This window comes from Anneissia japonica, unplaced genomic scaffold (assembly GCF_011630105.1).
Source record: "Anneissia japonica isolate Jap-2015-1 unplaced genomic scaffold, ASM1163010v1 scaffold287740_len772037_cov194, whole genome shotgun sequence".
Taxonomy (NCBI): domain Eukaryota; kingdom Metazoa; phylum Echinodermata; class Crinoidea; order Comatulida; family Comatulidae; genus Anneissia; species Anneissia japonica.
In genome coordinates, this window is record NW_022736571.1 from 314,411 (window position 1) to 329,542 (window position 15,132).

Below are 15,132 nucleotides of genomic sequence, written 5' to 3' on the forward strand. Positions count from 1 at the left end.
AACCAATGTCATATATGAGAGGTTTTGCTTTAACAAGTGTGATCAAAATACATCTGAAACTTTTTGATCAATATTTGGTTAAGTTGCGTAAATTAGCTTCGTCATGTGAATACGGCAACATGGCCAGTGACATGATTAGAGACAGAACCGTTTGTGGGATACTGGATGATGACATAAGAAAAGAATTGTTAAATGAGAGCACGTTTACGCTCGAAAGTTGTATCACAATGGTAAAGAGCTTTGAGGCTACGGCCAAACAGGCAAAAACTATGTCACACTCAGGTTCCACAAATTCTGTCAATCATGACGTCAGTTATATTAGTAAGCGTAAACAGGGTACTACTAAAAAATTTCAAGGGAATAGAAAACCTTGTAAGTTTTGTGGACAAACTCATGTTTGGGGTAGAGATAATTGTCCAGCCTATGATAAAAGATGTTCATCATGTGAAAACAAAGGTCACTTTGAAATCAAATGTGGTGATTTTCAAAATCTAAGTAAAAGTCAAAAAAGTCAATCCTCATACAGGAAAAAGTCCAGGAAACCTAGAAAATCTAGTGCCAAAAATATCAGAGCATTGGGATCTGATACGTCTGATTCACAGTCAGACACAAGTGAGTTTTCTGAATATGAGGAACAATGTTCATTAATTGATGTATATGAACCAGATAATGAAAATGTACATAATGTCCAACCTAAAGGTACAAAGTCAGGTACTATAGTTGCCAAGATGTATGTGCACAAGACAAGAGAGCCAGTGATCATGCAAGTGGATTCTGGTGCATCTTGCAATGTGTTGCCAGCACAATACTTACCTGCAAATGTGGTGCTGACAAAAACCAGTAAGAAGTTACGTATGTACAGCAATGATATGGTCCCTGTCCTGGGTACATGTAAATTAAGATTAAAAAATCCAAGAAACGGTAAAAGGTACTTAGTTCCTTTTTATGTCATAAGTAATCAAAAGGGCTCACTACATAAACTCCCACTCCTTGGTTCAACTACAGCACAACAAATGCAACTCATCTCAGTCAATCATGAAAACATTGCAATAGTCAACGAGTTGCAAGATGAAATGTCAAATGTCAAAGCTAAAGAAAATTTATGTCAGGAATATCGGGACGTCTTCAGTGGTCGCGGTTGTATGCCTGGTAATGTCACCCTCTATGTGGATGAAACTGTAAGACCGCATGTAGCGCCCCCACGTCGTGTACTTTTGTCGGTGCAATCAAGGTTGAAAGCAGAATTGGAGAGACTTCAAAAGGAAGGGGTAATTGAAAGGGTAGAAGAGCCAACAGATTGGTGCTCCAGCCTTTGTTGTGTAGAAAAAAACAATGGTAAATTGCGCTTATGTATTGACCCCCAGCCTCTCAACTGCGCACTTAAACGTAGCTACTATCCTCTGCCTGTCATAGAGGATATACTTCCTGAATTGGATGGAGTAAAAGTGTTTTCCAAAGCCGATTTGAATGAAGGCTTTCTCCAGTGTAAGCTAGATAATGAGTCTACGAAACTGACTACATTCCAGTCTCCATGGGGCCGTTGGAAATATTTGCGAATGCCTCAGGGCATAAGTCCCGCCCCTGAACTTTTTCAGCAAAAACTGAATCAGTCACTGGATGGACTCAAAGGCATACATATTGTCGCGGATGATGTTCTTATCACTGGATGTGGTGAAACACTTGCTGAGGCAACACAGGATCATGACAATAACTTGAAAGCGTTTCTTGAGCGTTGTCGCAAAATGAACATTACGCTAAAGAAAAGTTTGAGTACAAGCTAGAATCGCTACGCTTCATTGGACATGTGTTGACAGCGAATGGCCTCAAATCAGATCCTAGCAAAGTTCACGCGGTGCTCAACATGCCAACACCCGACTCCCCAGCTGCAATACAGAGACTGAATGGCATGGTTAAATACCTTGCCAAGTTTATTCCCAGCCTGTCACAGTTGAATGAACCATTACGCAAACTCACTCACAAGAACCAACTTTGGAATTGGTCATCAGAGTGTCAACAAGCCTGTCTCTTATACACATCTATAAGGTTCCCATTGCAGTCAATTTAGGAATCTGGCTGACCTCTTTAAGAGATTTTTCTGATAAGGTGATGCTTCCGAAGCCGGTCTCGGATTTGCACTCCTTCAAGATGGACTTCCAGTTATGTACGCCAGTAGAGCCTTGACTAGTGCTGAACGCAACTATTCTCAAATTGAGAAAGAACTTTTGGCTCAAGTTTTCGGCTTAGAGCGACATCATTTGTACACTTATGGTCGTAAAATCGTCTTATGGACGGACCATAAACCATTGGTTAACATTAGTAACAAATCGATAGCATCAGCTCCTAAGAGACTCAAAAGCCTCTTTATGAGACTTCGCCAATATGATGTAGAAATTCGTTATAAGCTTGGCCCTGAGATGCATTTGGCCGACACTTTATCAAGAGCCTTTGTTACTGATCACGGAAATGTTTATCAAGTACCAGAGAGCATCCATCTTGCCGATCTTGCAGTCCCTGAGAAACAGTTGCAAGATATCCAAACTGCTACGGCAAGTGACATAGGTTTACAGACTGTCAAACGTCTGATCACTTCGGGTTGGCCAGAACATCGAAGTCAAGTTCCACCAGAAGCACAGCCATATTTTAACTGTAAACATGAACTCTCCATATTGGACAATATAGTCTTCAAAGGAGACAGATGTGTAGTTCCCCGGTCAGCTCGCAAAGCCATAAGAAAAGAACTTCATAGCGCCCACCTTGGAGTAGAAAGTACGCTTCGGCGCGCGAGAGAGACTGTATTTTGGCCTGGAATCACAGCTGATTTGAAGGACTTTTTGTCTAAATGTGACATATGTAATACATTTCAACCTGAGCAGCCAAAAGAACCACTGCTCCATCATGAACTTCCAGATAGACCCTGGGAGAAGATTGGAATTGATCTGATGTCCTTGGATGGTCACCACTACCTTGTAACGGTAGATTATTATTCTGACTATTTTGAACTCGATCATATGACAAACACAAACCCAGAGTCTGTTGTCAAACGACTCAAGCGACATTTCTCAAGACATGGCATTCCTCTCACTGTGCAGAGTGATAATGGACCACCATTTAATTCTTCTGCATTTGCCAACTTTGCTACAGAATATCAGTTTACCACAGTAACAAGTTCACCTGAGTACCCACAATCAAATGGGAAGGTTGAGTCAGCGGTTAAAATAGCCAAGAATCTTGTTCGGAAAACCAACAAAGATCACAAAGACGTTAACAGAGCATTACTCGCATGGAGAAACACTCCAACTGCTGGACTAGATAACTCTCCAGCACAGCGTATGTTTGGACGTCGAACAAGAACATCTCTTCCAATTATGAGCTCCCATCTCAAACCAAACATTCCTGAGAACGTCACAGAGAACAAACAAAAGAAGCAACGAAAGCAGAAAGAATCATCTGATCGCGGTGCAAAAGAACTACCATTTCTTCAGTCAGGTGACATTGTCAGAATGAAACCGAAACCACACTGCAAAGAGTGGAAGAAAGCACGCGTCAAAGAAATGGTCAATTGCAGATCTTACAAAGTGCAAACAGAATGCGGTGCAGAGTACATCAGGATTCGACGACATCTTCGATTAAGCGCTGAGTCATTCACTCTCATCGATCATACATTTTCACGCAAATTTAAACTTCGCAAACAAACACAGAGCGAAACCCCACCCCAGAAAGATATGTCTCACGTTAAATGTACGACGAAGCCAAAAGAGACTCAAAACAACAGTGCATTAACTAGACGCAGTACCAGAGTTAAGAGAAAACCTGGTTACCTTAAGGACTATGTTTAATTTTAGACATTTTCAAAGAAATTATATTGATTTCACGTGTTGAAAGAGCATAGAAAATTAGATGCTCATGTTATGCACAGTTTTAGATTATTCTGGAAGCAGAGCATTAAAACATGTTTATTTTATAATATTATAATGAAAATTTTATAAATTATAATGAAAAATTAAACCTTATGAGCATAGAAAGTTTAGTGCTCTCATTGTTTGATATCATTGTAGAACTTTTTAGAGTCACTAAATTCTCACATTTGGGATTTTGGAATTTTGATAACAATTGTTTTGATGTTTTGGAATATGCATATTTGATGTCTATTTCCCAGTTCTGGATTGTTTTGAAAAATTTTTGACAACCATAGAGATCAGATGTGTATAAGAGACAGACAAAATACTAAAATTGTATGGAACATTTAACTCGTAAAGTACACTCAAGTCAAGTTAGTGTTAACATTGTGAAGTTTGTTTTATTCATTTTCTTAAAAGTATAAAGTCAATTGACTTATTGGTAAATTCATGTTATAATACACATTCTAGTACAGTATGATATCTAATTTGTTTCTTTCCAAAAAAGGAAAGATGTTGCATGCATGATTAATGATCTCACGCCCTCTGGTAGCTCGATCCCGCATTGTATGCTGGGACGACAAGATGGCGATATGCTTTGTGCAACACGAGTTAATAAAGTGTGTTAATGGAAACTCCAATATTAAAGGCTATCCTGAGTATTGTATTACGTCTTTAACTCTAGAAGTTACAACATAAAACAATATTGTTCTTGACGACTTCTTTACTACGCAAATTCAGTGGTTGTATATTGCATCTGCTGGCATGGTCTCGCCAGCTGATTTTTGTGCATACATTATACAGTCAAAGCGTCCGGGGTAAGGAGACCGTGGCGCTTTGAAACAGGGACGCGTTGAAACAGTCTTAATAAATCTCTGATAGGCCTACGAACAAATTGTTTAAATTATCTGAATGCTCTGGCAACCTATAGACATAAACAAGCTATATATTAAAAATTAGTGCGATCCGACCAGTAAGTAAAGAAATAAAGGTTAAAGGTCAAAGGTTATTCATTTATATTGCGCAAATTACGAGATTCTTTATGCGCAGAATAAGTGAGCAGATGTAACTGGAAAAAAAAATCTAAGTCAGCACCCAAATCGCTGAGCAGGGATCTCTCAAAATGTACCCTGTCCAACAGCAGTTTAGTCTCGGCCATCCCATTCTCACGCGCCTCCTATCCTGATAGAACTAATAAAAAATCTAACTGGCAAGGAATGGAAAAGAGAAAATCAAGAAAACGAAATAAGTGAGTTTTTAAATGAGATTTAAACAGAGAGACGGATGGCGACTCACGAATACATAACAGTAGAATATTCCATAATTTAAGAGCAGCAACCATGAATGAACGCTCCCCACACGACTTTAACCCGCAGGGTGGACTATAAAGTGTAGTCAAATTGGATGTTGATCTGAGGGTACGAGCACATGTTGAGGAGCAAGACATAAGCTGGCGTCACACGGTCAGATTTGTACAAAAATTTTGGTACAGTTTTTCATTTTGACAGGAGTAGGTAGACACTTAATATTCCCTAGCCACGCTGTTAAATTGTTCACCCCATTATTCTACTGTCATCATATTCATATATGTAGGACTGGTGACTGTCCTTTTAAAATGCAATATGCGAGGGTTATATAATACTAATCTGGCTTATGCCGTCCTGTATATAGTATATACAACCAGATTACAACAGTTTAATTACTATACTGGAACAGCTCAAACGCCGGGAACCAGCGTAGATTTTTAAACCAATTTCTAAATACGCCATTTTGGAATTTATCCGAATTATGTCTGTAAACACACGCATTTACAGGGTTTTTTGATTCAAAATAAGTACGTATACAGGTATGTATATCATGTCTTTCTCTAAAATTTTAGACTTATATTAACTCTAATGCTTTAAAAAACATTAAAGTTCAGTCAACCTAGGCCTATAGACCAAGGCCCCCGGCATATTACCTAGTTTAGGCCTAGATGAACAACTTTCGGCTCGATCATGTGTGGGAAAAAGCCGGGCCTCTGGCTTAGGGGTGAAGGGTCTAGGTATTTAGAATTGCCAAGAGGCTCCCTACTTTGAGTGTCATAGTGGGTCCCCCTAATAGTACCTCCCTGGTGTTCTATTGCCTCAGTGCAGGCCCATATTTGAATTCACTATTTCTACTACTAGCCTCCTATATTAGGTTTAAGGCCTACTAGGCCTAGTACTATTATAGAGCCCTATGTAGACACAGGCCTCTAACCTAGGCATAGCCTAGACTCGATTTTATTACAGAGGTTTTAGGCTAGGCTTCCCCCACCCCACTCCCTCCCTTCCTAGTCCAAGTCTGGCTTAAATACTACATTATTTACTAGATTTACTGCTCAGTGCAGCTAACTGGTTATTGGTATTAAAGTTGAAAACTAGCCTTTGCAAAGGAATAAAAGATCCAGTGAGGAAATTTTACAGATTGACCACCTAAGCCCCACCATGAACTTTGAAAATATTGATAATTTATTAATAAATTTTAATCATACAGGTAATTGAATGTGTATTCTGCTCTAATATTTTTAAGTACTTCTTCTAGGCCTATAACATTTTTAATAGTATTTAGATATTTACATTGATGATAATAATAATAATAATAATAATAATAATAATAATAATAATAATAATAATAATAATAATAATAATAATTATATTTATAAAAAAAAACTGTAAATCAGATATTGATCATTTTAGGATGTTGGTTAATTACTTGCTCACTCCCTGGTCCCCACCTAAAATTTACAAAATAAAAATAAATGGAGAAAAAAGGAAAATTATACAAGGATAAAAGAATACAATAGTGATAATAATAATAATAATATTAGTAATAATAAAAGTATTATTATTATTATTATTATTAATAATAATCATAATAAAAATAATAATAATAATAAATAATAATAATAATAATAATAATAATAATAATATTCCATCCATTTGTCCATCCCTTTACTCACTCATTCTTTCACTCATTTTTTCAGTCATTCATTCATTATTTCATTCATTCATTTATACACCCACTCATTCAATCAATCACTAATTCATTCATCCATTCATTTATTCATTTAATCATTCATTTATTCATTCATTTATTCATTCATTCACCCACTCACTCAATCATCCATTCATTTATTCATGCATTAATTCATTTATTTATTCACTCACTCATTAATTAATTAATATATTCATTCATTCATTCATTCATTCATTCATTTATTCATGCATTTTCATTTATTTATTTGATTTTATTTATTCATTCATTTTCAATCATTCATTTTTATTCATTTATTCATTCATATTTTCATTCATTTTATAATTTATGGTTATAAAACACATGTGTAATGTATTAATAATAATAATAATAATAATAATAATATTCCATCCATTCGTTCATCCATTTATTCACTCATTCTCTCACTCATTTATTCTCATTATTTTTTTCACTCATTCATTCATTATTTAATTCATTCATTTATTCACCCACTCACTCAATGACATATTCATTCATCTATTCATTTATAATTGCATTCATTCATTCATTCATTTTCATATATTCATTTGATTTTATTTATGCATTCATTTTTAATAATTCATTTTTATTCATTCATTTATTCATTCATATTTTCATTCATTCATTTTCATTTATTTTGTTCATAGATTACTTTATGCATTAATTATGGTTGTAAAACACATGTGTGTTTTTTGATTAAAACTAAACAATTTTAATTTTATGGAACAGTGGTGGATTTAAGAGCTGGCCTGTTCTCCACCTATAGTTTTCAAAATAACAAAAAATTTGGGAAAAAAGGAAAATTATACAAGGATACAATATTGATATTAATAATAATTATATTAGTAATAATAAAACTATTATTATTAATAATAATAATAATAATAATAATAATAATAATATTAATAATAAAATATATTTAAATATATTTTGAAAGTGCTGAGAGTGCCATTTCCAATCATCTAGAGGTGCAATAATCATAAATTTTCTTGTCTCAGCCAAAACCGTGGTGGGGCTGATGTGTACAGACCCACAACCTGTGGATTGGTCCCTCCCTGGGCCCCCTCTATTTCAAATTTCTGGATCCGCTACTGAGTGGGTATGTAAGTTGTGCCTAGGCATGGACTGCTAAGGTAGCATCTAATCTAACAAGGATTATTGATACTATATATTAATTTTAAAATTCATTTTGCCAATTCATTTAAATTCAAATTCAATTAAAAAATACTTTATTATCCAAAGGGATATTCATTTGGCCATGGTATAATATATCAAACAATGTACAATAAATAAAATACATATAACAATAGTTTAAAAAGAAAGTTTATACATGAAAAAAAAAATCATTTTTAAATCAGGGATTTAAACAATAAGTGTTAGGTTTGTTTTTATTTATTAAATTATTTAAAAAAAATGTAACACAAAAATTTGGGAAACAATTTAAAATAGAAAAATATTTCAAATCCTTAAACTCTCTGGACTTGTATAATCTATTATTTTTATATCATTATTTATTTATTATTTTATAATTATTTGATTATTTTGTTATTATTGCAGATTACATACATTTATGTAATGTGTTTTCCACTAAATTAGGACTACCGTATATCTGACAGACTGCACTTGAACTATCTAGAAAAATAGTCAATGAAAAAAGCTAGTGAGTCCAAAAAACACACATGTCTGTCCACACATTAATATGATACCCAATGAAATTACAAATAGCTTTGTTATAGTAAACTTATTATTAGGACTCACATTATCAAAATTAAAATGTGTTTATTGAAAAGTTTTAGACAATTTATTAGGTCAATACGTAATATGATGGTCTCATTGCTGCCCCTAATGTCAATCCTTCACTTAATTAAATGTGTATTTACATCTCAGAAAAACATAGTTTTTCATTTTTTGCCTAAGTTCTATAAATGTTACGGCTTATAATTTAACTTAAATTTAATTATTGTTGATATCATTTTGTCTATCCCTCAGATGAATTTTGTTGATGGTTCTAGCTATATGAACTTTGCAGGGATATTAGTGTGGCCAATATTTTGTTGATGAGTTTGGGGGTTAGGGGAAGTTTTATAGGGGTCTATTATTTTCATTAGTCTTGTGAAAGAATGCAATAATTGAAATATGACTAAATCTCACTTCTTTCTCTACAGGAAATATTGTATGCAAGCAGTTAACTGGGAGCAAGTTTATGCTTAACAGAACATGCATAAGGTAGGTTCACTGTTTACAGTATATAAATAGCTGAATATCAGAATAATTATGTATTATGCCCACTGTACAGTTATTTTAATCACTGTATTAGGTTTGTGAATACACATAAAAGAGGATTGTGTAACCTATTGCACAATTCACAGTCTATATAATAGTAAAAATTATAGGTAATCCAAAAAACCAAATAATAATTCATACATCTCAGAACCTTTACTGCTCCATCTAGAAACCTACAGTATTTTAGTGGAAGAATATCATTTCCCCTTGTCATACAATACGCATAAGACCATGATTAATGCACAAACTCCCAATGATTCTCATGGGTGATTGTATGAATTTTTTACAGCACCTAACAAATCACCAAATTGGTCTAAGTTTTGCCTATCATTAATACACAAGTTTAAAATTGTTAAGTTTTTGAGGAAAGAAATTATCTTTAATTTACAGTGACAATGCTTCTCCGCAAGAAAGTCACTCACATTTTGTTAAAATGTATATAAAGCTGTAATACTTTTTTCTTTCTTTCAGCCTATAGCTTTGAATCCAAGATTTACGCTGTCAGATAAATTTAATGTTTTACATCAACAGTAGACTGTTTAAATTAACTTCTATGCAGAGAGAATCAATATACATTTCAATAACAGGCTGTGAAGTGAAGTCTGAAAAATTAGAAATCTGTTCTGTTGGCCACCATAACAATTATCTAATGATTATGTATGCAATTCATTATATACAATGTCCAGTCAGGAAAATCTAAGCAATGTTATATTGATGATCACAAATTAATAATTTGTAAAAAGGAAGACTATAGGTCTAGTAAAAAGGATATGTGTCATTCACTGAACATACAAAGTATTATAGATTCATATTCCTTGAGGAAAGATAAGATTTTAATATTGGACGTAGTTACAACTTATTATTTTAGAAATTTAAAAAATTCAGAATTACAATTTTTTTTGTGAATTATGATGAGAGGCATTGGCTCTTGAGAGTAAAAATTTGATTATAAGCTGCCAATTTTTTGGTATTTGAATTTTATGTATAATACTGCATTGTACAGTACATTTGGACAAAAAACTAAGTATTATAAATATTTAATCCTACATGTCATTGTTAATTTAAAACAGCATTCTCCATGTTCATTAAATATAAGAAATTATGGTTTTCTTCAATGGAATAATCATCTCTTATCGTCAACATTAAGGCTATTTCAACAACTTTTCTGACTCTCAGTATGTATCATTGACTAATTTCTGTAACATGTTTAAAATTAAATCCTCAATGTTTGATGCTTAATTTAAGGAACCATTGGGGGGAAAAGGTGTTTCAACTATATAAAAACAATTACTTAATTTCAACAAATATGGGCCCAATTCCTTTGGTTATAATTTCATTTAAAAAAAAAATTATTGTATATATAGTGAAATTATATTTATTCCACGATCGACTGTATCAATAGAAATTATGTGTAAGGGTTTGAAATATATTTTATTATCCTTCTTTATAATATTTTTACTTTCATTTTTTGACATTCATGTGTATATATATGTTACTATGCACATATGATTATGACTATAAATTTAATTATTTAATTTCATCAAATAATTTTGGGTCAAATTCCTTTAGTTATAATTTTTACTGTAAAAAAATTATATTTAACTAAAAACTAATGAATATAGTGAAATTGTTTTTATTCCACGTTTGACTGACAGTGTATTCATAGAAATTATGTGTGTAAGGGTTTGAAATATATTTGTAGAAACCTTCTTTATAACATTTTTACTTTAATTATTTGACATTCACCTGTATGATACTATGCACATATAATTGTGACTTTAAAGTTAATAAATTTGAATCAAAGGTCTAGATAAATTGATTGTCATTTTATAATTATAGTTAATTATATGTATCTACATACATGCATATATATACATATCTATTTTAAATAAATTGATGCAAAGCAACCATCTCGTCTGTTTTTTTTTTATTGAATATACATATATATATACACACACACACACACATATATATATATATATATATATATATGATATTGAAGGAAGTTAGCCGTTAATACTGTTGAATAAATATAATATAATTCATCAAAGGTACATATACAGTGTTTAATAAGGACATGATGGAACATCGTAGGCTACCCTGTAGCTTTTCAACAAATACAGTCCTATGAAAAATCATTGTGTATAGAATGCCTCCGACGGGATTCCAACCTGCGACCTCTCGCTGACAAGGCGAGCGTCATAACCACTAGACCACGAAGGCTTCGTGGTTGAACAGGTCCAAATAACCGTCGGGAACATTGTATTACACAATGCTATGCCTTAAGAGGGCGTTCGGCCAGATAAATCTGGAAATACGGCTAGAAATACTGTCGTATATTATATATGATATTGAAGGAAGTTAGCCGTTAACACTGTTGAATAAATATAATATAAATCATCAAAGGTACATATATATATATATATATACGGTCTATTATAAATGCTGAATGGATATGCACAAATAAACAGTGATAAGGGAGCGGCGCAATGAATGACCAAATTGTGGAATATGACGAAGCATTATATAGTTAAGAGGTTAGCTAATGATGACACATCTTGCACTTAATTTATTCTTCAATAATCGGTAAACATTGAAACATCTAGCTATAAATACAGCATGAAAATTTTTTAGCAAGTAAATAGTAATAATGGAATCTTGTAAGGCGCACGTATCCATCCCAGAGAGCTGTGCTCAGTGAATGCCACATATCCCTTTTACTAGACCTATAGTCTTCCTTTTTACAAATTATTAATCTGTGATTATTAATATAACATTGCTTAGATTTTCCTGACTGGACATATAATGAATTGCATACATAATCATTAGTTAATTGTTTGTGGTGGCCAACAGAACAGATTTCCAGAGTAATTTTTTAGACTTCTCTTCACAGCCTGTTATTGAAATGTACACACAGAAGTGAAATTAAACAGTCTACTGTTGAGGTCAAACATTAAATCCATCTGACAGGGTAAATCTTGGATTCAAAACTATAGGCTGAAAGAAATAAAAAAGTATTACAGCTTCATATACAATTTAACAAAATTTGAGTGACTTTCTTGCGGAGAAACATCGCCACTGTATAATTAAAGATAATTTTTTCCCTCAAAAACTTAACCATTTTAAACTTCTGTATTAATGATTGGCAAAACTTAGACCAATTTGGTGATTTGTTAGCTGTTGTAAAAAATGCATACAATCACCCATGAGAATCATTGTTTATATGGCTCTATTTAGTAATAAATTTCACTACAAATACTTCTTGGAAGTGGGGAGTTTGTGCATTAATCATGGTCTTACATGTATATGTATTGTATGACAAGGGGAAATGATATTCTTCAACTATACTGTTGGTTTCTAGATGGAGCAGTAAAAGTTCTGAGATGTATGAATTATTATTTGGTTTTTTTGATTACTTATATTTTTTGCTATTATATAGATTGTGAATTGTGCAATAGGCTAAGTGACACAATTCTCTTTTATGTGTATTCACAAACTTAATACAAAATAAAACTCAGGATATTCAGTACTTTTATGACTAGTTTATTTATGACAGTACACAAGCTTTCGTGCACACAGTGCACTTCTTCAGGTGAATTAATACAGTGATTAAAATAACTGTACAATGGGCATAATACATAATTATTCTGGTATTCAACCATTTATATACTGTAAACATTGAACCTACCTTATGCATGTTCTGTTAAGCATAAACTTGCTCCCTGTTTAACTGCTTGCATACAATATTTTCTGTAGAGTAAAAGAAGTGAGATTTAGTCACATTTCAATTATTGCATTCTTTCACAAGACTAAAGAAAGTAATAGACCCCTATAAAACTTCCCCCAACCCCAAACTCATCAACAAAATATTGGCCACACTAATATCCCTGCAGAGTTCATATAGCTAGAACCATAAACAAAATTCATCTGAGGGATAGACAAAATGAGTTCAACAATAATTAAATTTAAGTTAAATTATAAGCCATAACATTTATAAATAATTTAATAATTTTAAAAAAATGAAAAACTATGTTTTTCTGAGATGTAAATAAACATTTAATAAAGTGAAGGATTGACAATGAGGGGCAGCAATGAGACCATCATATTACATATTGACCTAATAAGTTTTCTATATTATTATTATAGGTTCGCGGCCGGCTCGCTCCTATGGTTCTGGTGGTGGAACAAGTCTTCTCGGATAAGGACTATAAACCGTAGGCCCAGTGTACACAAATGCTCATGTGCACTTTAAAGAATCCAGTACATCCTTCGAGATGAGTAGGGGGTTACCCCGGTGTACTGGTTCACCCGGCCCCTGTCGTGGACTGTTTTATGTGAACTGGGCCCTCTGGGAGAACAGTAATTTGTTACTGAAGAGGAAACCCAGTATAAAGAAGAAATGAATAAAGGACAAATGAATAAATAAAAAAAATAAATAAAATTATTATTATTATTATTAATATTATTATTATTAACAGTTTTATTATTAATAGTTTTATTATTACTAATATAATTATTATTATTATCAATATTATATCCTTGTATAATTTTCTTTTTTCCCTATTTTTTGTTAATTTGAAAACTTTTGGTGGAGACCAGGCCAGCTGGGCTCGCCCTTAAATCCACCACTGTTCAAAAAAATTAAAAATTTTTAGTTTTAATCAAAAAACACACATGTGTTTTACAACCATAATTAATGCATAGAGTAATCTATGTACAAAATAAATGAAAATGAATAAATGAAAATATGAATATATAAATGAATGAATAAAAATGAATGATTAAAAATGAATGAATAAATAAATCGAATGAATAAATGAATGAATGAATGAATGAAAGAATGCATGAATAAATTAATAGATGAATGAATATGTGATTGAGTGGGTGAATAAATGAATGAATTAAAGAAAGAAGGAATGAGTGAAAAAATGAGTGAGAGTAAATGAGTGAGAGAATGAGTGAGTAAATGGATGAAAGAATGGATGGAATATTACTATTATTATTAATTATTATTATTATTAATATTATTATTATTGTATCCTTTTACGCTTGTATAGTTTCCCTTTTTTCTCCATTTTTTTTTTTGAAAACTTTAGGTGGGGACTAGGCCAGCTGGGCCCCTTTTAAATCTGCCACTGTTCAAAAAAAAATATTATTTTTAGTTCCAATCATACACATTTGTTTTATGATCATAATTAATAATATGAATAAATAAATTAATAAAAATGAATGATTGAAAATGAATGAATGAATGAAATGAGTGAGTGAGTAAATAAATGAATTAATGCATGAATAAATGAATGGAGGAATGAATGAATAAGTAATTGAGTGAGTGGGTGAATGAATGAATGATTAAATGAATGAATGAATGCATAAATAAATAAATGAATTAGTGATTGAATGAGTGGGTGAATAAATGAATAAATGAAATAATGAATGAATGAGTAAAAAAATTTAATGAGTGTAAATGAGTGAGAGAATGAGTGAGTAAATGGATGGACGGAATGGATGGAATATTATTATTATTAAAATTAATAATAATAATAATAATAATAATACGTTCATTATTACTAATATTATTATTATCACTATTGTATCCTTTTATCCTTGTATAATTTTCCTTTTTTCTCTCCATTTTTTTTATTTTTCAAACTTTAGGTGGGGACCAGGCAGGTCCTCACCAGGGAGTGAGCAAGCAAACAAGAACATCCCTAAAATGATCAATATCTGATTTACAATTTAAAAAAAAAAAAAATATGATTATTTATTATTATTATTAGGTGGTCAATCTGTAAAATTTCCTCCCTGAACCTTTCTTTTTATTCCAAGGGTAGTTTTCAACTGATAACATTCATTAATACCAATAACCAGTTAGCTGCACTGAGCAGAAATCTAGTAAATAATGCAGTATTTAAGC

General features: G+C 32.3%; 2 protein-coding genes across 2 annotated transcripts; both read left to right on the forward strand.

Moving 5' to 3' along the window:
- The first annotated feature begins 119 nt into the window (after positions 1-119).
- On the forward strand, positions 120-1,781 carry LOC117116798 (uncharacterized protein K02A2.6-like). Its single transcript, XM_033260892.1, has one exon. It carries the CDS (start codon positions 120-122, stop codon positions 1,779-1,781), a length of 1,662 nt encoding a protein of 553 aa, XP_033116783.1.
- An 80-nt stretch (positions 1,782-1,861) lies between these two features.
- Positions 1,862-3,836, forward strand: LOC117116799 (uncharacterized protein K02A2.6-like). The gene is made up of 2 exons (XM_033260893.1): positions 1,862-2,009; positions 2,104-3,836. The coding sequence occupies exons 1-2, from the start codon at positions 1,862-1,864 to the stop codon at positions 3,834-3,836; spliced, it is 1,881 nt and encodes a 626-aa protein (XP_033116784.1).
- Positions 3,837-15,132: the final 11,296 nt, after the last annotated feature.

Excerpts from the sequence above, each read along its gene's own strand:
- LOC117116798 (XM_033260892.1), top strand. The coding sequence starts at position 120 with ATGGCCAGTGACATGATTAGAGACAGAACCGTTTGTGGGATACTGGAT.
- LOC117116799 (XM_033260893.1), top strand. The coding sequence starts at position 1,862 with ATGCCAACACCCGACTCCCCAGCTGCAATACAGAGACTGAATGGCATG. Across the intron at positions 2,010-2,103 it reads TTGGAATTGGTCATCAGAGT|GTGATGCTTCCGAAGCCGGT; the intron begins GTCAACAAGCCT and ends TTTTCTGATAAG.